This window comes from Tenrec ecaudatus, chromosome 11 (genome assembly GCF_050624435.1).
Source record: "Tenrec ecaudatus isolate mTenEca1 chromosome 11, mTenEca1.hap1, whole genome shotgun sequence".
NCBI classification, from domain to species: Eukaryota; Metazoa; Chordata; class Mammalia; order Afrosoricida; family Tenrecidae; genus Tenrec; species Tenrec ecaudatus.
This window is the reverse complement of record NC_134540.1, coordinates 1223498-1249329: the sequence shown is the minus strand read 5'-3', so window position 1 is coordinate 1249329 and position 25832 is coordinate 1223498. Positions and strand designations below refer to the sequence as shown.

The 25832-nt window shown below is 47.0% G+C and overlaps 1 protein-coding gene across 5 annotated transcripts in view; it reads left to right on the top strand.

The window, feature by feature from the left end:
• NBEA (neurobeachin) overlaps window positions 1-25832 on the top strand; it is a 514531-nt gene that overhangs the window by 234299 nt on the left and 254400 nt on the right. For 4 of the 5 annotated variants that reach the window (XM_075562753.1, XM_075562751.1, XM_075562750.1 and 1 more), the window contains 3 exons: window positions 5617-5771; window positions 8105-8231; window positions 16161-16288. In XM_075562753.1, coding sequence (XP_075418868.1) covers window positions 5617-5771; window positions 8105-8231; window positions 16161-16288 — 410 coding nt within the window. The remainder of the gene's footprint in view (window positions 1-5616; window positions 5772-8104; window positions 8232-16160; window positions 16289-25832) is intronic. The other variant, XM_075562752.1, reaches the window with a different exon arrangement.

Here is a 25832-nt window from a genome sequence, read left to right as displayed (position 1 = left end):
CCACGGCAAAGAGTATTATTTTTGAAATGCTTTCACACAGCTCGCCAGCCCCGCATACAGCTTAGTTTCATGCTTTAATGTCATCAGGAGGCACAAATTGCTGTGTCTAATTGTTTGCCACCTGCCAGCAAAATGAGCTGCCAGCCGCCAGCCGGGGCTGACCGCCTGTCAGCCCAGGGCTGGTGGATCGGTTGCTTCAAAAGTAGGTCCCTCCAGACCGGGCGCCGAGCAGCCGGGCCATGCCGTAGCCAGTGGTGGCTCCAATATGTCGCCATCATTTGCCGTCTCTGCTCAGAAGTGGTGGCCACTGCCCGACGGGTCTGAAGCCCAGTATGACAGGTGTGGTGGCATCAGCCCGGAGTCCAGGTCATCATCACCCGAGGCCTCCGGATGATGCGGTTTGACTCACTGACTTGCTCATTTCCTCAAAACTAAGCCTGGAGCCCTCCCGCTCTTCCTGCAGAATCCTCCTGGCAGCCAACCCTGGTGGGGCTAGAGGGCATACCCGCAAAAGTGTCCTCCACATATTGGTTACCCTCATTCTGGGGCGTGTACCTTAGAGACAGCTCTAAACTGCTGCTGTCACTTGAACCTGCTCTGCAGCTTCTGCTCGGGATCGCCCGCCCAGCTCAGGCCCCGTTCCCTGTCACTTCAGCAAATTGACACATCCAAGCTTGGGAATGTGTAGATTTGACCAAAGTCAGCTTCAGTTCCATAGTAATCCTTTTACCAGATTGGGTTGGGATGGCTTACCTCAGTGTCTCCATATGCAGAAACCACCCCAGCCCTCTGTGCAGAATTAAGCCCACAACTTCCATCACCCTGGGGAGTGATGCGGGGGGAACTAGCCAAGCACGGAAAATGCCACGAGCCGCTTGTGCTGTCCTGTGGTTCAGAGACACGGTCTCCACGTGAACGTGGGTGTCCCATCATCACCGTTACACCTGCAGTCAGCTCCCACTCATAGCGACTTGTGTCCCACAGAAGGAAACACCTCCGGGTCCCATTTGATGAGAAGAAATAAAATCAGGAAGCTCTGACATTGAACACCCCCCCCATACCCCTTCACTGTGTGCCAAAGGCCAAATGAACAAGCCGAATCTTGAGGTGTCATTTCCTAGCGATCGCGTTCTAGAATCGGCCTGCCAAGGAGCAGTGTTCCGCAGCAATGCCCTCTTGTTGACAGGGACCCTTTCTTACTCTTTTTTAAGAAACAGTTTTACTGGTAGAAAACCCCCATAGCGTGCATTTCCATAGTTCAGTCAACTTTTAAAAGGAGTTGCATATACATCACAATCAATTCTAATCCACCCTCCTCCCTCCTGATCTGTTACTTGCTCCCTGTTCCCCACCCCACCCCACCCATCCGGATAGGCCATGTCATCAGTTATTGTCTATGCATACATTCCTGTGCTTCGTAAACTGGAAAACCTAACAGATACTCTGCAGATGGATTTGGGGCTCCTCGTGCCCTCCAAAGCCTTCTGCAAATGGGGTGTTCACAACTTTAGCTGCTACTTTGCCCTCTTACAGTTGGATTTGCTTGTGGATCATCTTTGGACCCACAGGCTGGTGTGCTTCTTCCATGTGGGCTTAGTTGGTGCCCTGCTTTGCTTGCCGCTGGTTTGGATATAGCGTTGGCTCCTCTGCATGTTTGTGGCTGTTGCTCTCAGATTGAGGTCACGATCATTCCCTGAGACTGAAACTGGAACCATTTGGGTGCCCTTGCCCTTGGGTGAGAACCAGGTGCACATCTGTGACTTAGCACTGCCTTCTTTGCCTGAGTCTGGACCAGAGATAGTGGATGGGTCGGCGGGGGGGGGGGGGGGGCGGGGGTTCTTGGTGAGTCCAGATCCTCGCTGTATGTGAGGAACTTGTGTTTTCAGTCTATTGTACTGCTTTTCAGCCTGCCATTCTCCATGCTACCTCTCTGCCATGCCCGTACCCATCATTTGTGCCCATCGGTGGGCTCCATAGGCTCAGGCAACCCACCCTCCCTGCCCCCAACCTTTAAGACACTTGCTCTGAGCTTTCAAGTTTCAGCTTAACTTTTCATCTACTTACTTAGCAGTGGTTCATTCTCAGAGTGGAAAAATACTCTGGAAAAGCTCTTTCCTGTAAATAACAATGTAGGACAGGACTAACCCAGTCGCTCGATAGTCTTCATAGTGGTCCGCTGAGGAGCAGGCTCACCCTGGGTGTTTTCTCTCTGTGTCCATGTGTTTCTCGCACTAAGCGGGGTCTCCTCCAAGGTTGGAAATTCATGTCAAGGATTCAGAAGCTGTTGGATGATGGAGTCCTCCGAAGTACTTGGACACTTTATTTTTTTTATCATTTTATTGGGAGTTCTTACAGACGTAACATTTGATAGCTTACTTACATCAAGTAGTACTGTACAATTGCTACCACAGTCAGTTTCAAAGCAATTTCTTGTGCTCCTTGATATCAGCCCACCTTTATCCCATCCCTCCCCAACCACCCCAACCCTGTTTATTTGTTTACTTGTTTATTTTTGCCCTATCTTACCCTAGCCGCTGTCTCCTTTCATGTACAATCCTGTTGTGCACGCCCCTTGAGTGAGGCTGTACAGTCACCCTTGCTCTCAGCGCCCTGCCCCCCTCCCTCCTTCCACACCTTCAGGGCTCTAATTCCAATGGTTGGGGTTAGAAGGGGATGTGAGGGCGTGCCGTTTGATTGCCTCACTGCCCTAGACTGAGGATGTCCTTGGAAAGTGCCTCAGCTCTGTCTCCACAGCCAAGAGAAGACAAACTCTGCTCCAGGTCCCCAGTCTCCAGCCTGGTCCAGATCTCCAGCCTGCTGCTCATGGGTCTCCAGTTAGCAGCCCCACTTCCTGACTTTCAGATCTTGAGTTGCGGGCTGCCTGCCTGCTTGTATCCTTCAGTGTGAGTGCACTGGCCCTTGCCTCCTAACTTTCCTAGGTGGATAGACAACGGGCCCTGCTTGTTACTGAGCCCCATGTACAGAGATGGCCCACAGGCTCCCTGAGCTCTGCAGGAGCCCCCGGGACACTTGAAAACGATGAGGCAGTTCCAGTCAGAAGGGGAGCATTTCCCCAAGGACCAAGCTCAGAAGCGTTCAGAGAGAAGGAGATGGAAAACTAAAGATCTCAGAAAACCGCACACCTTTACCAGTTTGTGCACCTACAGTTCAGTGGCACAAGGTAGCCGTTCTCAGCCTCCTGTCCCATGCCTCCTCGCTGAGACCCATTGCCACTCAAGCCTCCTACCAAACCTCTGACTTGCTGTGTCTCTTTTTTTCCTGGTAAATAGCAAAAACAGTTTATTTGGAAGAGATAGGAAGGAAAGAGGAGACCTGCGTAGGGGACAGCTCCCTGAGCAGGGAGTGGCTGAATTGCTGTGTCTCTTGATCCCAAAGAGGTACATGCTTCACTAACAGTTCAGTATTCATTTGGTTTTAAGAAAACTTTGGGGGATATCTTTGGCTTAATGTTTAAAGATCAACTTAAGGCAGTAGTTTCAGGGGTGCATCTCACCTCCCTGCCTCCATCAAGTGTAGAGTCCCTGGGAGGTGGAAATTCTGTTCTTGTCTCCCTTTTGAGCAGAGCATTTCGGCAGTGGTAGCTGGGCACCATCTAGTTCTGCACTCCCACAGGAGGAGGCACATGCCACACCCTCCTGCTCCTGGCCCTCCCTCTTGGTGGCTGTGCCTTTGAAGGCCACTGCCACCTCTTGCACTCACTGGCCACTTGCTTGTCATTTCTTTGCAGGCAGGCCTCTTGCTCCTCCACTTGGCGTGACCTTTCACCTCCTTCAGTGTTCATTCAGATGCCACTTTTCAGAGTCTTCTCCTGCCTAGAGACCGCTCTGTCCCTGCTCCAGGGGATGGCAAAATCACCACCTGTCAAGAGTTGTGGGCAGGGCGGTTTGCTGTCCAGACTATGGGTAGCAAAGTGGGAAAAAAGTTCGATGATCTCATCATCTTGCTAGATAAAGAGGCAGATGGGTCATCTCGCACTGGCTTAGAAATTGGGCAAGCAGTTTTGCTGACAAACCTAAAGAAATGAGTCATCTATCCCCCTCCTCTTTGTGATCTTTATAGAATTAGATATGTTCTATCCTGTTGGCAGAGATTTATTTCAGTGTAGATAATGGTAAGAGTTATTAAGATTGATAAGGCCTTCCTTTCATAATTGAGAGTTATTTTATATACAGTCTTCTTGAAACTACACCCCAATGACAGCGAAACAAGTGGCATAAACCCAGCTGTCATTGAGTCACCATAATTCATGGCTATCCCATGTGCAACAGGCTCCACCACTGCCTGGTCCTGTGCCAGCCCCACAACTCTTCCGGTGTTTGAGCCGCAGTGTCGGTCCATCTTCCTGAGGGTCTTTCTCCTTTTCACTGCCCCTACTTCAGCACGCATGACGTCCTCACCCAGGGAATGCTCTCCAGCGAAGCAGGTGACGTCAGGCCCCTTGCTGGTGTGTGGACCTCGAGCATGGTGCCCCACGTGCCCCACAGGAGCTCCAATGGCTGCGCTCTCAGAAATGAACTGCTAGGCCTCTCTCTGTTCTGAAGCATCTCGTCTGAGTGAATTCAAAACCAATGGGTCTTGGTGGCATTGGTCGTGCTATTCTCCTTGTGAGGAAACCAGCATTGATGGTGGCACCCCTGACCTGATCGCCTTCTCAGGTCTTGCTCTTCTTACTCCACCCCGGATTCTCTCCACACCATCCCCCTCTCAGCACAGAGACCAAAGCCGAGATGAAGAAGAGCTGCTCTAGGGCTCACACACATAGCACACTGGGGCCCCCGCTGATGCTGCTGTGGTAGGAGAGTTGCGAGCTCAGAGTTGACTCTACTGAAAGTTCTTCCATTCACCAAGAAAGAAGAAGGTAATATTCAGATGCAGATGACGACGAAAGCTGTGTGTGTGTGTGTGTGTGTGTGTGCGTGCGTGTGTGTTCCCGTTGGCTTGAGGAAAATGGCTTAAGCTGATAAAACTAGTCACACAGCTCTGCAGTCGAATAGGGCACAGTCCGCCCGCTGAAGCGGGCTTCCAAAGTTGTGACCATTATGGGAGCAGACTCAGAACTCACGGCCATCCACTCGGTTCCTACTCATAGCCATTCTGTAGGGCAGGGAGCAACTGCCTCTGGGTTTCCGAGCATGAAGCTCTTTACGGGAGCAGACAGCCGTGTTCTCCTCCCAAGGATCAGCTAGCTGGTGGGTTTGAAATGGTGGCCCCTGGTCAGCAGCCAAGCATGTAACCCACTATGCCAGCAGACAGCCTTCTTTCTCCAGAGGTTGATAAACTCATTAATGTGTGCATGTTTCCCCAGTATTCCCAAAGGCCCCTGGGGTGTCCGCTTGCCCTCTGGGAAGGTGTGCAAACTCTGGGTCTGTGTAAATGTCCACCCAGTAGAGGTGTGCTCTTTGCCAGCCTACCCTGGATGGGCATTTTCTTGTCACCCATGGGTGGGGGGAGGGTTAGGAATTGGAAAGAAGGAGTGTGGATAGGGAGACGCGGCAAGGGTAGGGGCCTTGATGCTGCCTGTGGGCTCGCCTTGCCTTCTTGGAACCAGCATTCCAGTAAATGGCCTATCTGCTCTCGCCCTTCCTCTCTCTGCAGGAGTGTGGTGGTCCCTGTGAAGAAGCCACCCCCAGGGAGCCTGGCTGTGACCACGGTAGGAGCCACCCCAGCCGGAAGTGGGCTGCCTGCAGGCAGCACGGCAAACATATTTGCTGCCACCGGAGCGACCCCAAAAAGTATGATTAACACCACAGGTAGCGTCCCTATGTACTTTCCTGAAGACCCATTCTTTTCTTTCCGCCTCTTAGAGCTTCATTTTCATTTTCTTCTGCTTCTTGGATCTTAAGTAATAAAATAAAGTCAAGTCCCTGCTCGTCTCCAAGGATTCCACTCAGCATTGCTATGTTTTCAGAATTTGCACATCATCTCAGGCTGTGCTCCTCAGACGACCCCTTGGGTGGCTCTAGGGTGTGTGTGTGTGTTTCTGCTGTTGTTATTGTGTCCAGGCTCCAGAAGGCACAGGGAGTAAAGCCTCGGCTTGTTTCAGCCTGGGCTTTGGACACGTGTGCTCAAGGCAGTGACACTGGCTAGCTAGATGCCGTCATTGGAGGGTTCCTGGTGAATCTCTGCCCTGCACTCCCAGATCCCCATGCACATTCTCTGCTCAGACCCTGCGGGGAGCACCCACGTCCACCCGGTTACAGATTCTGACTCAGAATAGCATGATGCAGTCCTGCTGGGCCTGCGGAGTTTTTCAGGAGCAGACAGTTTCATCTTTCCCTGAAGAGTGGCTGGTGGGTTGAGCGCCTCAATGTGTAGCCCACTGCGCCACCAGGGCTCCTTAAGGGAAAGCTCAGCTCCCCTGAAATTCTGGACAAAGAGCCGGAGTCTGGACTTGGCTGACAGGGCGTGTCCTGGATGACAGGTGTATTTGCCCCTCCTTCAGCTCTCTGAGCAACACTGGAAACAGGAAGCCCCGAGCCACAGGACACCCAAAGAGCCTGTCTGAGAAAGCCCTTGCTATTGTGTTATTTGGTTTTTCGTTTTCCTTTTATTTTCCAAACATGTTCCTATGGTTATTAGCGAACTGAATCCTTACTCAAATCTCTTTGGTTCCATTTTAGGTATTTATGCAACACAAGATGACCCCTGACTTTGCTTCCATGACTCCAGTAGCCTCCGCGACCGCCCCCACTCTCACCTCCACTTAGAATCCCCCCTCCTACCTGTGGGGCTCCCCTCTGCTACCCCGCTAGCCAGCCCCCGGATCTGATGTGTCATAAGCAGCACATCCATGGGGTTGTCGGGAGTGGACTGTCTTGTGTCCAGTGGGTTTACCTCAGGGGGTCACCAGAGCCGGTCGAAGCACGCTCACAAAGAGACCGCCTCTGTCAGATCCTTACTCTAGCCCGGTGTCTGACCAGGCCACGGGCCTCTTCCCCGTCCTCTCTCTGCCTTTGAGCCACAGGAGTTAACAGTGTGACCCCTTTAATGAGACGTGTGTGCCAAGAGTAATCCCATTTCCCAAGATGCCATCGGCACCACAGGAAGCACAGCCCGTCCTTGTTGTTCGTGGACGAGCGTCTCCTCTGTTAGAGACGGTGCACGGACCAGCCAGTGCCTCTGGTGTATCTGGTGGGAGACCATTGGGGCGCCTCCTTTCAAGTGTTCTGTTCATGGGAAATTAGTGTCCAGTATACAACAGCATGTCCTCCATAGACGCCTACAGACACACAGTCATATTCAAGGGCGTTTCACATAGTCAGTGGACAAATGGCACGGAAGAGTAGCAGTGTTTTTGGAGCCCCCCAACTGTTCTCTCTCTCTCTCTCTCTCTCTCTCTCTCTCTCTCTCTCTCTCTCTCTCTCTCTCTCTCTCTCTCTCTCTCAGTTGTGGGTAAAGTGTGCGGCTAAGTGGTTGGTGGGTTGATGTTGTGAGGGTATTCGGTGGGAGGAGAAATCATATAAGACATGATAATATTTAGCAACACTAGGTGTCCCTCAACTCCACGACTCTGGGCCATTTCCTGGTGCATTACAGGAAAACCCTTTCTCTAAGGCATGTTTGTGTCGTTGTTAAGGAAAGGGCATTATTTTTGAACTAGTTACAACCCAACTCCTGTGGGTCCCTGTTGAGCAGCTCCTGTGTCCAGTGTAGCAAGAGACACTGCGGTGTGGGAAATTGAGGCTCAGGCGACCCCAGCTAAACTCGCGCATGACAAGAGCCAAGCTCCGCGCAGCACAGCCATGGAAAGAGCTGGCTCAGCAGCTTGGACTTTGCTTTGTTTTACTAGTTACCTTTCTGGACACTCCTGTTCATCGGGGGATGTCAGACCCATTGGCAGCACCTGCTGTTATTAGATTAGCAAAGGTTGATGAAGTAAGTTTTAATGCAATGGCTGCCATCAGTCATATTTGCGACGTGTCTCCAACATCTGTAGGGCCAACAGATTTCTTTTTCCAACGGTCGCATGATGCTGTTGAAATGCAGACGGCAGCCTCAAAAGAGTCAGCCGATGGGTGTAATTTAAGTCATGCCGGCCGGGGTTGGGTGATGCTTAAGGCTGAACCTTGTTGTCTTGGGACAGGTGCCGTGGATTCAGGGTCTTCCTCCACCTCCTCCTCGTCTAGCTTTGTGAACGGGGCCACCAGCAAAAACCTGCCGGCGGTACAGACGGTGGCCCCAATGCCGGAGGACTCGGCGGAGAACATGAGGTAGGCGCTGCCCCTTTTCCCCCCAGGTGAGGCCTGGGCAGTAGGCCCGGTCGCAGTTCCCACAAGCCAAGGCGGCATTGTATACGCCACCCCTTGCTCTGTGCCTGCTTATTCAAGACAAACATCAGGAAGTGATGTTTTATTTCACAGTCTCAACGGAGAGCTCATGAATGTCCTCCCTATATTGTCATCCCTTGTCACACTGTGTATGTAAATAGTTTTAAAAGGGGGTGGATTCAAAACATGCCCAAATCATAGCAAGACAGGAGAGGCTATGGGTGGGGGGTGGGGCAGTTGGGGGTGAAAGTTTAGGAAGCAAATGTGTGAACGCCATCAGCCCTCCTCTGTGGCTGACACACCAGATGAACTGACAGCCTACAGCGCTGCCCTGGCTCAGTGCTATCTCGTACGACTCCTAGGGAACAGTGCGGTAGGAGCTACATCATGCGTGCGTGTGCACATGTTTGTGCAGACGTGTGTGTATACAAAAGCTCCCCAAAAAACCCAACCAACCTAAACTCAACTGAGTCAATGCCAACTCACAGCAACTCTGTGCACAAGGGGATACGGGCGAGGGTGCTTCACGAAGCTCCTGGGAAGCTCCTCAGTGGTCATCCTGCTGCTCTGGGGGTCTCTGGAAGGCATTTGCATTGTGAACTGCAGGCAAGAAGACGTCGACCACTGGTGTCCACTCCAGCTGGAGGCATGAGCACATGTGGTGCCATCACCCGAGTCCAGCAATAACCCGAGCCCACTTCTGGGCAGGGGGTCAGCAGGCCCCGGAGTCCTGCCTTGATCTCCTCTCTCATCAGAGCTGCTCCTCCTCACACCCACCAGCCTGCAGGCCATGGGAGATGAGTGTGTCTGTTGGGGATTTCATACACATGGAATATACGGTGTCTCCTTTTGTTCCCACTGGACACCATTGCCGATGAACTCGTCCATGTTGCATGTAGTGATCGCTCTTTCTGTTCCATTTTCATTCCACTGTGTGGGCTTACTACCCCTTAGCAATCCTTCCTACGAAGGTAGCCATGTATGCGTCTCCAGTTTCAACTACTTCCAGTAGTTCCTGTGAATACTCCTTGCATCTGTGTTGGTCCCCTGTGCAGGATGTGTGCGTCTCTGTTGGGTAGTCAGCGAACTATGGAATTGCCGGCACAAAGGGAGCTGGTGCTGGCATTTAATTCATCTTCAGGACTGCTGGTGCGCCAGCTCATCCTGAGAGGCTCCCACTAACTGTTCCCACCGGTTTGGGCCTGCACTTCCAAAGATTAGCCCCGTTCATGTCTGTCAGCTAAGGAGAGGAGGGGGATATTCCACTGAACTTCAACTTCCTTTTGTCCCAGTGATTAATAAGGTTGAGCATCGTTATTCTGTGTTTTTGATAATTTGGCTTCCCATTTTTATGATTTACCTTGAAAGGTTTTGACAATTAGAAGTATTTTTGTTTGAGTTTATTTTTGTTTGTTTGTTCAAGTTTATAAACCATCATGCATTATAAAAACAAGCCATGGTCTATCTCTTTCATTCAGTGACTTTTTATTAGCTTGTTGGTATGGTGTGCTTTGATTGTCAGAAGTTGTTCATTTTAATGAAGTTTAGTTAATCAATTTTTTGAAGAAATCCTTGTCTGTATTTCGCCTTCCTTCTGGGTATCTGTGTGTGTGTGGTAGCAGGTAGGAATCAGGTCACTATCGCAGGGCCGTCAGTTTCAAAGTCTATTCTACCCCAGGGTTGAGCTTTTACCATCAGCCTGGTGTGTGTGCCTGATCCTGGATTGGGAATCCACTCTGCCCCACTGTCTCTCTGTCCATCTGCGTGCCGCTGTCTTCCACATGCAGCTCAGTGCAGATCTGCGTCAGGGCGAAAGATGTCTCCCCGTGCCGCTCTTCATTCTTCAGTGCCGCTGCTCAAACAGGCTTTCAGAGTGTTTCCCGTGAAGGTATACGGGCAGCTTAGGTTCCCATTCCGTCCTTTCGGCACAGTTGCTCAGGGGCCAAGGTGGCATGGACGTGCTCCGGGTTCTGCTCTGGGGGTTCCCTTCCCCTCCTAGCTTCACTGGCCCCCGATGTTCTCACTTGTATTCCACAGTGGTTGTTGACCATTTAGTCTCAAAGGGGGATTTTCAAAGGGGCATAATGCTCACATCATGTTTTGAACTAATTTGCCCTTCAGCTGCAAGCTGACTTCAGGGGTCAGTTTCTGCTTCATGTTTGTGGAGCATTTCAGGGCAACATTTTCTGAGGCACCCCAGTAGATACGTTTTTTTGTTTGTTCATTTTTAGTAATTTAAGATTTTGTTCTACATTTTTCTCCTCTGTTACCAAGGTTTCTCTGTGTGGCTCCATCAGTGCAGTCAGCTTGGGGGAGGGGTCGCCATGTAGTTCTGGTCTCAGAGCGGAGGTCATGGCCTGCAGAGTCATCTCTGCTGTGAGGCTTTGGCTTCCTTCCTTCTCTTCAACTCTGCACGAGAAGAGACCAGTAGCTGGAGCTTGGCCTCTTTCAAGTTTTTAAAACCGTAGACACTCATGACTCGCCAAACTAGGGGGTGAAGCATACTTTTCTTCACTGTACTGTGCCAGCGGTCTGCAATGTTGCTCTGTATTTCCATGTGAATTCTATACTTTGGGAGTCCAGAACATTCTTGCTGGAGTTTGAAGCTTTAACAAGGAGTGCATCCCATTCATAGATCGATTGCCACTGGCATTAGATCGCTCAGTTTTTGATGATACTGTGATTGCTGCCCTCTGAGTTCCGTACAGTCCCTGGGCTTCTTTCGTTGTTCCTGAACTGCAGCCAAGAGTGATTCTATGTTTCCTATGCAGAAGTCTCACATGTTTCTGATTAAGTTGATTCTCGGCAACTGGATATTTTCTGGGTTTTTTCTTTTTAATTATCCTCAAGTTGTTTTACATCAACGAAAGACATGTTTTCATGATGCCGTACATGAGATACTTTAGTTTCAGTGACCGAGTGTATGTGGCAAGGCAGGTCCAAAGGAGGGGGCTCTATTTCTGTAGGAGCAGAGTACGCATTTCCAGAGGGTGGGCGGCCAGGGCAAGTAAGCCCAGGATCAGTCGTGCTTGTGTTCACAAGGACCCCACTCCAGAGAGGTTTCTTGCTCTTCTGGTTGGGTCACTGGCATGTGCGGAACTTGGAATACCAGCCATTCCATCTGGAATTCCCACCACACTCTGTGGTGCCTGCGTGGTGTTATTCTGTCACCTTGGGGAAAGATGTGCCACAGGTCTGTCCGGTTTGCTCTGTCTGTGTTTGAAAGACTTCTCTTCAAGCTCACAGGTCCTCTCTGGGCTCCAGCGAGGACACTCACCACTCTGGGGCTGTGTCTTCCATTTGCAGCTTTCTCTTTCCTACCACTCCCCATTTTCTTCCTGAAACGTGTTCACACATGTTTGCCTTTCTGGCAAGAGCCTGTATCGTGATCCGTGCTGGTGGTTGTGATCCAACATCTTGTCAAGCCCACTAGCTCAGGGGGTCCCCATGGGTAGGATGGAAGACAATCTGCTAGGGTTCCTACCCCTCCCCGGGTTAAAGGAACAGGTGCCCCCCCCCCAGGATGTTTTTTCAGAAGCCCATTTCCAGGCCTTTGTTCTTAGGTACCTGGGACAGACACAAACGCCGAGACCCTTGGCCATCTGTGGGGGCCCCACCCTTTATTTGTCACAGTCAGGGACGAGCACGGCTTGTCCTCTACTGACCATCTGTGGCATTTTGTCATTCATACTTCTAGCCTTGTCCTGTCAATGTGCGTGTGCTTAAGCAGGCCAAGCCACTTGTCCATAGCATCACTTTAGAATCCGGGCAAAGTAATTGATTCGTGAAGCTCTGCGTGCCCTGGGTAAGCGCTCAGCTGCTACCTGGAAGGGGAGTGGTTCAAACCCTCGAGTGCCCCGGAGGAGAAAAGATGCCACCTGCTTCTGTAACGATTGTGGTCTTGGTGACCCTGTGGGGGCAGTTCTGCTCCGTCTCCGTCTGGCCGGGCCACTATGGGTGGGAATTGAAAGGACTGTAAGGGTCTGGTTTGCTAAGACCCTAACTTGGCTTTGATAATGACAGTAAGTACTTCTCTTTCTGAACTTGATCATATAGCTACATTGCTTGAGGATATGCTATTATTTATTTTTCAGTCTAGATTTTATTATTATACCAGTCCATTCTGCCATGATTTAAGAATTAAATGGAGAAAGTTCAGAAATTTTGTCTACTAAATCCAATTAGTGTTTACTTAAGACATTATATGAAAGACCAGGTTAATTTTATTAAACCAAAAGTAAATAAAACTTGTTAAGTTTATGAAGCAGCAGAAACATAAAGAAGTTTATTAAGAGAGATTGTGATGCAGGCAGTGAGTGCCAGAATGGAAAGTAGAAATGTGTTTTCTAGAAGTGCTCAGCGCAGACCACTGGGGAAATAAGCCAGGCCTGGGTAAGCCCTGTTGACAAGGAGAGGTGTACTGTGGGAAGTGCAGGTCCAAGTGAACTGTGTCCCTCTCCCCATCCCTGGGAGTGCATTCTCCAACCTTGGGTGTGCCTGCAGTCCTAGTATGCCTTCACAGTGCCATGGGGACCTGCCGAGTACAGTTTCCTCCCGGGGTCTACTGTGTATTTGTTAGTATCAATTCCATAAGATTAGTGGTGAGGGCGAACTTTCTAATACAGGACAAAGCAAACTCTTACATGTCCCTTTTGTTTAAAAGGTAATAACAAGCTGATGTTGAAGCGTTTTAAGCAGGCACTAGAGCAGTAGAATTTCAGCTAAAGTGTGGTGATCTCCTGGGAAGGCTTATTTGCTGCACATGGTCATTTTGCTGCAATGGCCCATGAACTCCCCAGGTGGCCACAGGGATTTTCTCAATAGAAATCATAAGTTCCCTTCTGTACATGGGTTTCCATTCAGTCTCAAGGAAAACAGCCCAAGTCAAAGCAGTCCCCTGCCAAGCCTCTAACTACCGAGCCTTGTAGGTGTTGCCAGTGGGATGAGGGGGTAGGTGGGGGTGTGTAGAGGTGTCATAAGGGCTGAGAGGATGTGTTTCAGGCTAGAGTATATGCCTTCCCCTTGGAGCGCTCTGGACTTTCCCACTGGACTTGGGCATGGCAAGCTTCCCCTAAGACTGGGCCGGCCAGCTGCTAGAGCGAACACCTTCCCGTCACCTCTGAGGACCTAGAGGTTCAAGCTGAAGGGGTGGCTGTTGAAGAAATGAAATTAGCTTTCAAAAGGAAACAGAAAACCAACACTTGGTCTTTTAAAGCCATGAAATAGGCACCTTTTTCTTACAAAACCATTTGTCTGGGAAGAATGTATCTTCTTCTGCCCATTCTCTGTTCTGTGTTAATTTTTGAAGAGAAAACGGCTTCATTTCTATAGGATAAAAGGGCAGAGCAGTTTCCTTGATTCACTTGTTTAATCTTTTTTCTCTTATTTTTAATTTACTAGACCCCTCTTCAATATGTTGGGACTGGGATGAAGATTGGGTTTTAGACTGAGTTTCTGATATTGACACTGAAATAACAGGAGCAGCACAGGGGTTGGTGACTGAGGGCTACAATGCTGTTCAATCAGCATTGGGCTGCTAGCTTCGTCAATGGTTCCACATCACCAGCTACTCCATCGGAGAAAGATGGGGCTGACTGCTCCCCTGAAGAGCTATGGTCTCAGAAAGTTTGTCTAGAGTCGCTGTGAGTTAGAATCGACTTGAAGGCAGTGGGGCTGCTTCTGAAGCTGAGGTGTGTGTTTGTACCGTCTCCTCTGAGGAGGCGCATGGCGAGTGTCACTTTCTTGACCCAGCACTTCTTTCCTGCAAGACAGCGCAGAGTCTCACAGAAACCGAGGATCACTGAAACTACTGCCCCAAAGCCCTGCCACCAAGGCCATCCCTACTCCCAGGAGCCCTGCAGAGAGATTCAGAGAGACCATTCTTACGGCAGCAGACCACCCATCTCACCCCCACCTAGGATATTGCCTGGTCGTTTGATAGGCAGTTTTGTCCATATTCTTCGGTAGTTCTGGTGTTATTTAAAGGCTTTGATCTCTTGCCATAAATAATTCGCTATGCTGCTTCTCTTGTTAAGGAGCGAAAATTATGGGTGCAGAATGAAAATACAATAGGCAAGAGTTACATTTAATATTACGTTAAGCTTTATGAAATAAAATAGATGCAGAAAGGATCCGGCGAGCAAGGCCTGCTGTGTTCATTCCTCGGCGTCACGGCAGCACTAGCCCATTCGCCTGCACGTGTGTGACCAGCACTGCGATTGACTGAACTTTCTGTTTGATATCGAACCACCCAAAAAGGTGTGGCTTTTGCAACTATAAAGCCTTGAAATTTGACAGAAATACGTACAAATAGACATTTTTATTTAAAATATACAAACTATCTCTATATTTTCCCACCTGGCACTCTGTGATGTCAGCCTCCTTGTAATTCCTGCAGCATGCGATCTTAAATTTAAGAGGGAGTATCCCTGCTCATTCAGAACTCGGTGCAGAAAAGAGTCTCTGCAGTTACTTCAGACTTTCCTACCCTTCCTGGACCCTCTGCTTCTCCTGTTTGTGGGAGGCCAGTGAGCCCTGCCCGGCGGGCAGCTGTGGGTGAGGAGAGCTGCCCCATGTTGTTTCCTGGATGGTCAGTTCTGTGAGAGCAGATAGTCAGGTCTCTTTCCCTTGAAGCGCTGGCTTCCAGTGGCCAGGCCTTCCATTGGCAGCCCAGCACTGACCCATTGCTCCGCAGGGCTCCGGGGGGCTCCTTTTGTCTTCTAGTGATGGTGTGGTGGTGCTCCAGTGTCAGTCCATACGCACAAACATGGGTGTGTCTCCACCTCAGGAACTGTCACACAAGCCAGCACTGTTCACCTCTGCTGGGGGTGGAGGTGGGGCAGTCACGAGACTCCAGCTAGCAGACAAGAGGCCCAGGAACCATGTCCAACGCTGACTTTCCAGCTCTCGCCTTGAGGCTGAGCAATTATCTCTTACCAGTTAGTTACTCATTTCCTCGAGCAGCTGCATTTCCTCCACTCACGCCTTAAAACTGTTCAAGGTGTTCTCAAGGTCAAATAGGATTCACATAAGACCATATAACTTAAAATTCAATAGGAATAAACAAATGATTGAGCCATGCAAATTAAACTAGACTCACTGCCATAGAGTTGACTTACTCATAGGACAGACTAGAACTGCTAGTGGGTTTCTGGGGCTGTAAGTCTTGACAGAAGCAGGACAACCTCAGGGACCAGTACATCGAAGTTAAAATGTCTTCCAAACCCACTGCCACCAAGTCCATTCTAACTTAGAGAGAGAAAGATCTAGGACAAAGTGGAATTGCTCCATAGGGTTTCTGAGACTGGGTCTTCAAGGGAGCAGACGGCCTCCTCTTCCTCTTGTGGAACAGCTGCTGAGTTTGAACCATTGTTCTTACAGTTTGTGGTACCATGCTTAACTTGCTGCACTACCTGATGGACTGGAAAATGTCCATTGTGGCCCAAAGCAAATAAAGTCGTTTCCCAGAATTCCCGCCATCCTCTTCCATGTTGTGAGACTACTTCTTTGAGAGAAAAGGTGGGACCTTCTGCTGGAACAGAGGCTTCAGAGGGTGTCCATTGCTCTGTCCAGTGTTGCTCTCAGAGAGACAAAAGGACAAACAATGAAGGCAGGAGAACACCTCTTCTGCAGTTCTCCAGCTGTGAATGGAGGCTGTCGTGTCTACAGGCGTCAGAGCCCCCCACCCGCATCACACGCACAGTTAGAGGCTGTCTTTGAAGTCCTCGTAATTAACCGTCTGTCAAAATGGACAGAGTCCTTTCTACACGAGGCTTGTTGCCATTCCAGAGACTGGAAGTGTACAATCACATTCAAAGTTGTTCACTTCATACTAAATAATATTTACTGCTCTTCATGTCTTCAATTCAACAGCATCACCGCCAAACTTGAACGAGCACTAGAGAAAGTGGCTCCGCTTCTCCGGGAAATCTTTGTAGACTTTGCCCCGTTCCTGTCGCGCACACTGCTTGGCAGCCATGGACAAGAGCTCCTGATAGAAGGTATGGCCTGTCTCACTCTCCTCCGAGTTACTGCCCTTCCTCGGTCTTCCGTTCCTCTTGTGGGCTGGGGCTTGTGGGGAGGGCAGATGCTTGCTGAAAGAATTGGAAGTCATTCCTAGCACGTGTTCTAGTAAGAACTTCAATATATGCTCCCAACCCACTCTTGTTTTTTCTCCCAATAACCTACGTTTGCCTGGTCTGGGCTGATGGCAGAATGGAGCACCCAGAATGGGAGGCGCTGGCTTTCTCGTCCACCAGAGCTGCCCAGTGTCCTCTTGGGTGGGGGTGGGATCGGGTGTGCTCACCAAGCACGAATCTCCCCTATCTTCTTCTCTCTCTTTAATTGACTAAACTGTGTGTCCTAGGAAAATGCTTCATGGAGACAGCATGAACATGCAGAGCAGTACATAGCCATGTTTTCAAAGCCACTCTCCTCCTACGGGGACCTAAATCAAAATGTCCCAGAGTTTATTTTCCTCTTTACCCCCTCAGTGCTTCTTCAAGAGGAGAGTGACCGGTAGACAAACACAAAGAAACAACCAGACAGTTTGGTGGGATTAGACTGCAGCGTCTTGAACGCAGGAATGTGGTCAGAGCTAAAGTAAGATGAGGACTAAAACTAGTAAGGTGTGACACATGGGCCTCAGACTGGGTGAGAGCTCCTGCAGTAAGTTGTTTAGCAGCACGAGCAAAGCACGTGATCTTATAAGACTTCCTTCATTTGGTCCTAAGTGGCACTTTGCGACGCACAAGAGGCTTCAAACCCTTCATGGGAGGATTCCATTATCGTTCAACTCCATTTCCACAAGCTGGCATATAGGGTCTAAGGAAAGAGTCAGAACTGCTCTGACATCTTACAGCAACACATTCATTGTTAATGATGATGAAACCGTGCTCCATCGTAAAGAATGGCATCAGTGACATGGTACTGGGAATTAAACTCTAAAACGACCTGGCATTTATGAATACAAAATTTAAACAAAAATCACACATGACTTTCCCCACCAGTGTTATGAGGTGTTTGTCTAAATCCTAAGCTATAAGCCCAGTTCCTTCCATTTCTTGCTTCTGAGGCATTGTGGATTAGAGTCCTTCATACCATGACGAAAGCCCAAAACAGGATTTCTTTTTGACTGAATGCTGTGTCTTTGTCTCTGCAGCTAGTTTCAACATAACCATAGGCTATTGTGTTTGACATCACCTTCATTTCTATGATATTGGATTGGGATGTGATATCACTTTTAAAGAAAAGACAGTGAGAAGAATTGGACAGAATTTTTAAAGAGAGCAGTGATAGGTAGACAAACACGAAGACACGACCTGACAGCCTGATGGGCTCCTAGTGACAAAATGGAGAGACTGGCATTTTTAGCATTTCTTAAATGAGACAGTTTTCCATAAGTCAAGTGTTCATTAAAGACTGTCTTAGACTGGGTTCCCTGGAGTGATACATCTGTGTGTGTGTGTGTGTGTGTGTGTGTGTGTGTGTGTGTGTGTGTGGAGAGAGAGAGAGAGAGAGAGAGAGATTTATATTGGGAAAAGAGCTCACACAGTTGTAAATGTGGGCTCATTGGAGTCCAGGCAGTCTCCACAGGTCAGATGGATGCTTCTCTTGACCCATGTAAGTTCAGTTCCTGATGCATCATGATCAGCAGGAATACCCCAGGCTGGGGACTGCAGAGATGCATGAATCCAAGGTTAGACTTTGGATGGCTCCCATTATTGGCAAGCAACACAGCAGGCCATTGGTTCAGGTCTCAAGAATCAGAGATAGGTGAAGTAGATGCAGACTCCGACCCAACAAAAAGGAAGCAGACTTCCCCACTGCGTCCACTTATGTAGGAAGTAGGCCACAACACTGAGTAAACGTCCTTTCAGTTTCATTAGGACTGTGACTTGAGACTCCACTCGAATCTCTTTACAACTCATGGGCTGCTCACAGCAGATTCCATTCTGGAAGTGATTACACTGTGCTAGGTTACATCATAGGAGATCGGATTACTAGACCTCAGCTGCCAAACCTGAGAGCCCTGGCCCAGCCAAGTTGACACAGACCCTGACTGCCACAAAGACTATTGATGGGAAAATGCATTCTTTGGTACCAAAAGTTCCATACTTTCAGTTCACATCTTGGCGACTCTGATTTTGTTTTGAAATCTATTTAAAATATTTTAAAATTAATATTTTATGATTTATTTCTGTTTCCTTTTGGGGAGAGGGAAAGTGCAGGAGATGTGTTTTTGGAATAAGCTCCCATGATGCAGCTTGTGCAAACACTGGTACTAGATGAGTGCTGCCGTGAAACGACAGCTATGATCTGAGCGAGCCTGCCACCCGCAGCACCACAAAGATGAGAAGAAACTAGCCGAGACCCAGCCGAGCTGCAGACAAATAATAGAAAGGGAGAACAACACTTTTAGGATAGCTGCATATACGGGGTTAACTGCATTGAAAGCCATCCTTCAGGGACAATTTGCTGTGTGACATGCAGCTGACGCCAAGTGTTCCATAGCCGCTGGGCTGCGTGACCCTGCGAATGGCAAGGCGCGTACTTATCACTTCTCTCCAGTCCCAGGAAGATCAGCCTAAGAAGAAGAAATGGAATAAAGTCATCATGCCAGAGGAGAGCTCCACAGTGTCTTCTCTCTCTCTTTCTTTTTGGAATGCCAGTTAATATGTGCGGGGGTCAGCCCCTCTCTGTTTCATACTCGAAACCTTGGCCTCACAGAGTGGAATGTGCTGCAACTTCCACGGGAGATTTTCATAATCAATATTGTGATTTCTACAGAATCTTGCAAGCGACACCAAGCTTCGTTTAGAGAATGCCATTTGCCTCTTTGCAAATCCAGAAGCAGTCGGAGCAGCCTCTGCAGGTGTTCGGTGAAGAGCTGTTGCTGCGGTGAGGAGCCGCTCAGCAGCCTCTGACTCACGGTGGCGCTGTGTACACCAGACCCCAGGCTGGCACCTGCTCACAGTCTGCTGTTGGACCCTCTCATGAGTTTTTCAGAGGGTGACAATCTATCGCTGCTCTCCACAAGGTTTTCGGTAGCTCATTTCTCCTAAGTGGATACAGCCGCATTTCTCCTTCATCAGCTCTTCGTTGCCTTGAAGTGCTACTAACAAACCCTGTCCATTTTGGGTGGCACTGACGGCAGTTGAAATACCGATGAAATAGCTTCCAACATCACAGCAGCACACAGGCCACCACAGTAGGACACACTGACAGACCTGTGGCTGTATAATGGAGTAGACATAGGCCTCCTGGGCCACAGTCTGTCACACATGCTTGCTTTCTTTTGGCTTATTTTATTTTTAAAGCCTTTTATGAATGTAAAATCGATCGTTCTCTTGCCAGTCATATGAGACCAATCTGCCCACTGGACGTGAATTGTGGCCATAGGTGGCCAACCTAGATGTACTGGAAGGTTTCAGCTCACTGCCAGTGATGATTCTGCTGTCAGTATATGACAGTGTGGCTTGGAAACTCCCTGTCCGTCCCATGTTCCTTTCCATACTTGTGATGGTTTTTTTTCTTACAAAAACCTGTTTTGATGTTTTTTTAAAATTTATTATTAGGTGTTCTAGATACCGGATGCTTTTGAGACCTTTATTTCAAAAGATAATCAATGTCATTTCTTTCAGCAGAGCATCAAATGGAACTGTCATATTTTCTCAGCTCAGACAAGTCAATTATATTTTGATTAACACCAAATTCCTGTGAATGTAAAAAGCACTCCACTTCCAACAGTTTATTATTTTTCCAAGTCTGTTTAGCAATCACTTAGGGAAGAAAAAGCATTAAATATCTCTTAAGTGCCCAAATGAAACTAGAATTTGTAATGTGCCATTTCTAATATTTAAAACTGATGTGTCATTATAAATGACGTTCTCTCTAATTGCTCTATAGCATTAGCTGCTCGTGGTGCATAGACAATAACATCTGATCAAATCGTCGTATTGCAATTTTCAATTAGCTACTGACAATTGTAGTTCCTGGGGTTATCAGAACACCAAGATATCACAATATAACTTAACATTAACCAGCAAAGCGATGCTCCAGGGATGATCTATTCCATAGAGAAAACTTACATCTGGATCAGTGAGATAGAAAAGGAACCCAGACAAGTACCTGAATTGTTGAATGTGTGATAACCAGATCACCTTCACACTAAAATGGTGATTTAGTGTAAAGGTTGAAACATTGCTGGCTATCTGTTACACAGGGTATTGTATATAGCTCATTACTTTCTTTAAACATACAACCTTGCTCTATCTTCTATGTGTCTTCAAAGGTGGGGTGATCAAGCAACACATGGAATTATGAGAAATTTAAATCAAGGTCCAAGATTCCTTAGTCATCTAGATTGAATGTCAGTTCCTGCATAGGTTGTTGACAGGAACCGATCGAAAGGAGCAGTGGTCTACTTGTTTGAAGGAAAATTCTAGAAGTCAGTGTGGTTTCTGGACATGATGGAGGAACAGGGAGTAGATAAACCCTTCCATCCTGGCCACTAGAAATGAGAAAAGAGCACAGGAGCCCATTAGATTTAGAGAGGAGGCAGAGGTAGCAGACAGTGCTGGCCGTTGAGGTGGATCTCTGCTTCCCCTGCCATTGCTCTCAGATGGTGTGGCACTGAAATGGGAGGGGCGCTCAGGTGAAGCACAGCATTTCTGCTGAAATGACATTGAGGAGAAGAAGGCTAGACACTGCACACATGATCCCATGGAACGCTTACTCGATTTGAGGCAAGAGGGAGAGCTTAGCAAGGCTGAGCAGCAAATGACCACGAGGCTGCAAAGTGAATGATTCTTAGTCCCTGAAGGAAAAGGAAACGTTCGAGTGATGGCCAGTCGGCACCAGCCTTTACAGGACACTGAGCAAGGAGACCAGAGGAACACACATTAGTGGTAGAGTTGATTTTATTCATAGATGATATGCTGGGTCTTAGTGAAGAATACTGAAAGTACCATGGGCTACTAAAAGGACAAACATCTGCCAGAGTGCTCCTTAGAGGCAAAGATGGTAAGACTTCATCTTATATACTTTGGACAGGAGAGACCTGTCCCTGGAGAAGGACATCATGTATAGGAAAGTGGAGGGGCAGCGAAAAAAAAGGAGATGGAGTCACACAGGGGCTTATGCAGAGGGACAATCATGAGGGCACAGGACCCTGCAGTGTTTCGTTCTGTTGTGCACAGGGTCGCTATGGGGCAGAAGCGACTCCATGGCATATAACAGCAACACGTGAGGTCCACCCTTAAAATCACAAAGAGAGACCTCCAAAAGACCAAGTTGATCTACCAGAACGTCAAATGTAGCACACAACTAGAAGAAAAACCAGTCAATAAAATTTATCCATGAATGTCAAAAATTGTGGATTTAAAAGGTAAGAATTGGTAGCTATTGTAAATATGTTCAAGTACTTAAGGGAAATATGAACACATTTATGTGGAAAGAGATAGTTAATATTTTTTTTAATGGAGTTTCAAGAGCTAAAACCCAGAGGAGGCGTCAGGAAGAGGGTGGTGTGAGCGCATGTAAGGCTGTAGCCCTCCCACAGAACCACTGAGAAGAGCAATGAAGAAGCTGCCATTTCAGTTCTGTGAGCATCAGAAGAGTGAGTGAGAGCATCTAGCCACACAATGAAACCGCAGGGCCTTTTATCCTGCCCTCCTCCCTACTGTGCTGGCAAGGTGGCACAAATCCCCAGAGGGGACCAATTCGTCTGACCACACTAAGTAGGATGGAGTGGTGAGCAATGACTGGTAGACATGACTAATTGAGAGGTTCTAATGTCCTTGTTGCAACAAAAATTCATAAGGCGTACTAAGAAAATGCAAATGTGGCCCGTTCCAAGAAAACAAGATGATGGAGAGACATCCCTATGGGATCCAATAAAGTATCTAGAACCCCATTACCATTGAGTCCTTTATGAAGCACCAACACAATAGGAGTCTTGCTTAATGAATTCCCCATATATACTTGAGGATAAGCCAGCCCAAATTGGCACCTGATTTTACCACAAAAACTGCATTAAAAATGTGCTGAAAAACTCAGCTTATACACGAGTATATATGGTAAATTAACACATAAAAAAGTGGAAGAAAATGATTCATGCACAAAAGGAGATGATCAATAAAGAGAGAGGAGTATAAAAAGAAACCCAGTGGAACTGGAGCTGGAAAGTACAATCACTACAACAACAAAAAAATCAATGACAGGACAAAACAGCAAATTTGAGGGGGAAGAATAAAGAATCAGAAAACTATTCTTGAGTCGCAAGATCTAAAAGGATCAAGATCAATGAGCATAGGCTCATGAAACTGTGGGACAGCCCTGAGCAAACCCAAACATACCTCCTGAGAGTCACAGAAGGAGGAGAGAGAGAAAGACTTTTGGAAGAAGTCATCACTCCACACTCAACTGCAAGACAACAACAAAAATATTTCCAAATTTTATGAGTACATGAATGTAAAAATCCAAAAAGCTCAATTAACTCAAAAAAGTGTATAAACTCAAAAGAGGTTGACACAGAGATACATAATCCAACTCTTGAAAACCAAAGATAAAGATAGAAACACATTTCCACACACAAAGAAGAATAAATAAAATTAAATGCTGAGTTCTCGGCAGCCTTGGAGGGCAGAAGGCAGGGGAGATATCTATAAAGTGCTGCAAGAAAGAACCTGTTGACAAAGAATTGTGCATTTCAAGAATGTGAGTACAGGATTAAGACCTCCCTAGATGAAGAGACTCACTGGATGAAAGACAAGCCAGTGGAGCCTGTGAAGGCTAGCCCTGCCTTGCAGTAAGTGCTAAAGAGAGTTCTTGCGGGTAGAAGTGAAAGGGCAATAGACATTCACCTAAATCCACATCTAAACCAATATAGGTGATTACATGGGCAAATACAAGTGTTACATTGTTTTTGTTGTAGTATTTTTAGTAATTCTACATGATTCCAAAAGACAAATTCATAAAATAGTATAAAGTTATGTCACTGACCACATAATGTATGACCAAAACTAACTGCCATTGAGTTGATTTTGACTCATATCAACCCTATAGGCTAGGTTAGAACTGCCCTACTGCACTTTTGAGGTTGTAAAAGTCTCATCTTTCTCTCGGAGAAAAGCTGATGGGTTTGATCCACTGCCTTTGTGGTTAGCAGCCAAACACAAAACTCACCACATCATGGACTATCAGTACATATGGAGCTCTGGGGGTGTAGTGGTCGTGGACTGGGCAGCTTACTGCAAGGTGTATGCTTTGAAACCACCAGCTGTGCTGCTGGAGAAAAAGGGAGAAAGATGAGACTCTGCTCCCATAAAGATTGACTGCCTCAGGAACCCACAGAGACAGTTATTATAAATGTAATACATTAAGTGAACTCTTCATGGCAACCACAGAGAAGCTATCTAAAAAGGATAAACAAAAAGAAGAAGGGAATCAAAATTCACTATGAAAAATTCAGTGAACAGAAATGATGGCAGTCTCATACCAATATGGAGGAAGCAAGTCCTTATTTAATTGCTTAAATATAAATGGATTAAACTCTTCAATCAAAAGGTTAGAGTAACAGAACGGAATTTTTCAAAAGCATAAACCATCTATATTTGTCTAAAACAGGTTAGACCAAAACAATTAGTTAAAAGAATATTCCAGGTGAACAAAACAACTGAGGTGGTTTTATTGATATCAAATAGTTGGTTTTAAGTCAAAATCTATGAGACAAATAAAGGTATTATCCATTGATAAATGTGTCAATCCATTAAGAAGATGAAATGGTCATAAATATATATGCACCTAATTTCAATGCTCCAAAATACATGACACAAATGCTGACAGAATTGAAGGGAGAAATAGACAATTCTTCAACAGTAGGTAAGTAGGGTCCCGACCACTGTCCACCGTGGATGGAACATCTAGACAAATCCCCCTAAAGGAATAGGAGATTTCAATAGCACTGTAAGCCAATAGATCTATTTGGAACACTCGTGCAATGCACATTCTCACCAGTGCACGTGGATCCTTTGCCACAAGATCCCACATGCTAATTCACAAAACAAATCTGGACACATTTAATAAAACTGATACCATATTAAGTACCATCTTCAACCAAAGAGGAATGGAACTAGCCACTAACAGAAGTGAAATTAAAACATACAAATATGAGCAAATGAAACAGCACATAGGCTAAGGAATCAATCAAGAGAAATCTTGGAAAATGTATACAGCCGAATGGAAATGCAGGAACAACACATCAAGACTTTGGGAATACAGCACATTAGTAAACAAGATCTCAGCACACATAGAGAAAGACCAGCAAACGAAGCCCAAAGTTCCTAGAAGGAAAGAAATACCAAAAGTCAGTATAGAAATAAATGCCCCAGAATAGAAAAACTACAAATAAGGAGAATCACTAAAAGCAGAAATTGGAGCTTTTAAAAGATCAGTAATATCAACAAGCATTTAGCTAAAGAACGAAGAGAGAAAGAATGCAAGTGACTAAAATCACAAAGGAATCTGAGGAGGATATTACTACCAACCTTTGAAAATGACAAAGGATGATAAGAGGAGATTGTGAAATATAGCAGCAAATTAGAATTTAGATGAAATGAACAAATTCCTAAAAATATTAACCGAAGTGACTTAAGATATTTTTAAAATCTCAATATGCCTCAACATGTGAAATTATTAAATCATCGTGAAACCTCCCAAAGAAAAATAATAATAAAACCTACCAACAGAAACCTGGACAAAATGACTTCATTAGCTAGGTCTGGCAGCCATTTTGAGACTTAGCACCCATTCTGTACACATGCCTAGCAATTACATTTTGTGATAGCACTGAACTGGCAAATTCCATATGGCCTTCGGTGGGTGAATGGATAAATAAACTAGGGTGCAGTGGAACGTGGAATGCTGCTGAGAGTAGGGGAGAATGAACTGCTGACATCCCCAACTGCCTGGATGAATTTCACAGACATTACTCTGAATGGGAGAAGCTTGCTTCAACGTATTACATATTGTTTGTTTGCATCTATCTGATATTCCCAGAAAGAAGAAACTGTAGTGATGGGTAATAGATCACAGACTGCCTGGGGTTGTGGGTAAAGAGAGGCCATCAGAGAGAGACAGTCCCAGAAATGCCTTACAATGACTAGTCTGTATGCTGACCTTGGTGGTTATGCACCGATCAATATATATTAATACTCAAAGAAGACTGCTGCAGAATTTTAAAAACATGTTCATTTTAATGTATGGTAATTTAACCACAAATATTCTTTTAAGCTAGAAACACACAGCAATATCACCAACTTGGAGTCAGAAAATGCACACTGCAAGGGAGTGGAATGCCATCTTTAAAGGAAGAAAAGACCGCCAAGCCGGAATTCTTACCCAGTAAGAATATATGTCAAACACGAGCCAAACAAAGGCACTCAGACAACAAAAGCTGAGAGAGATCCCTTGCCACCAGACCGTCACTACGATAACTATTTAAGCTGTTTCAAGCAGGAGGTTAATGATACCAGATGGAAACTT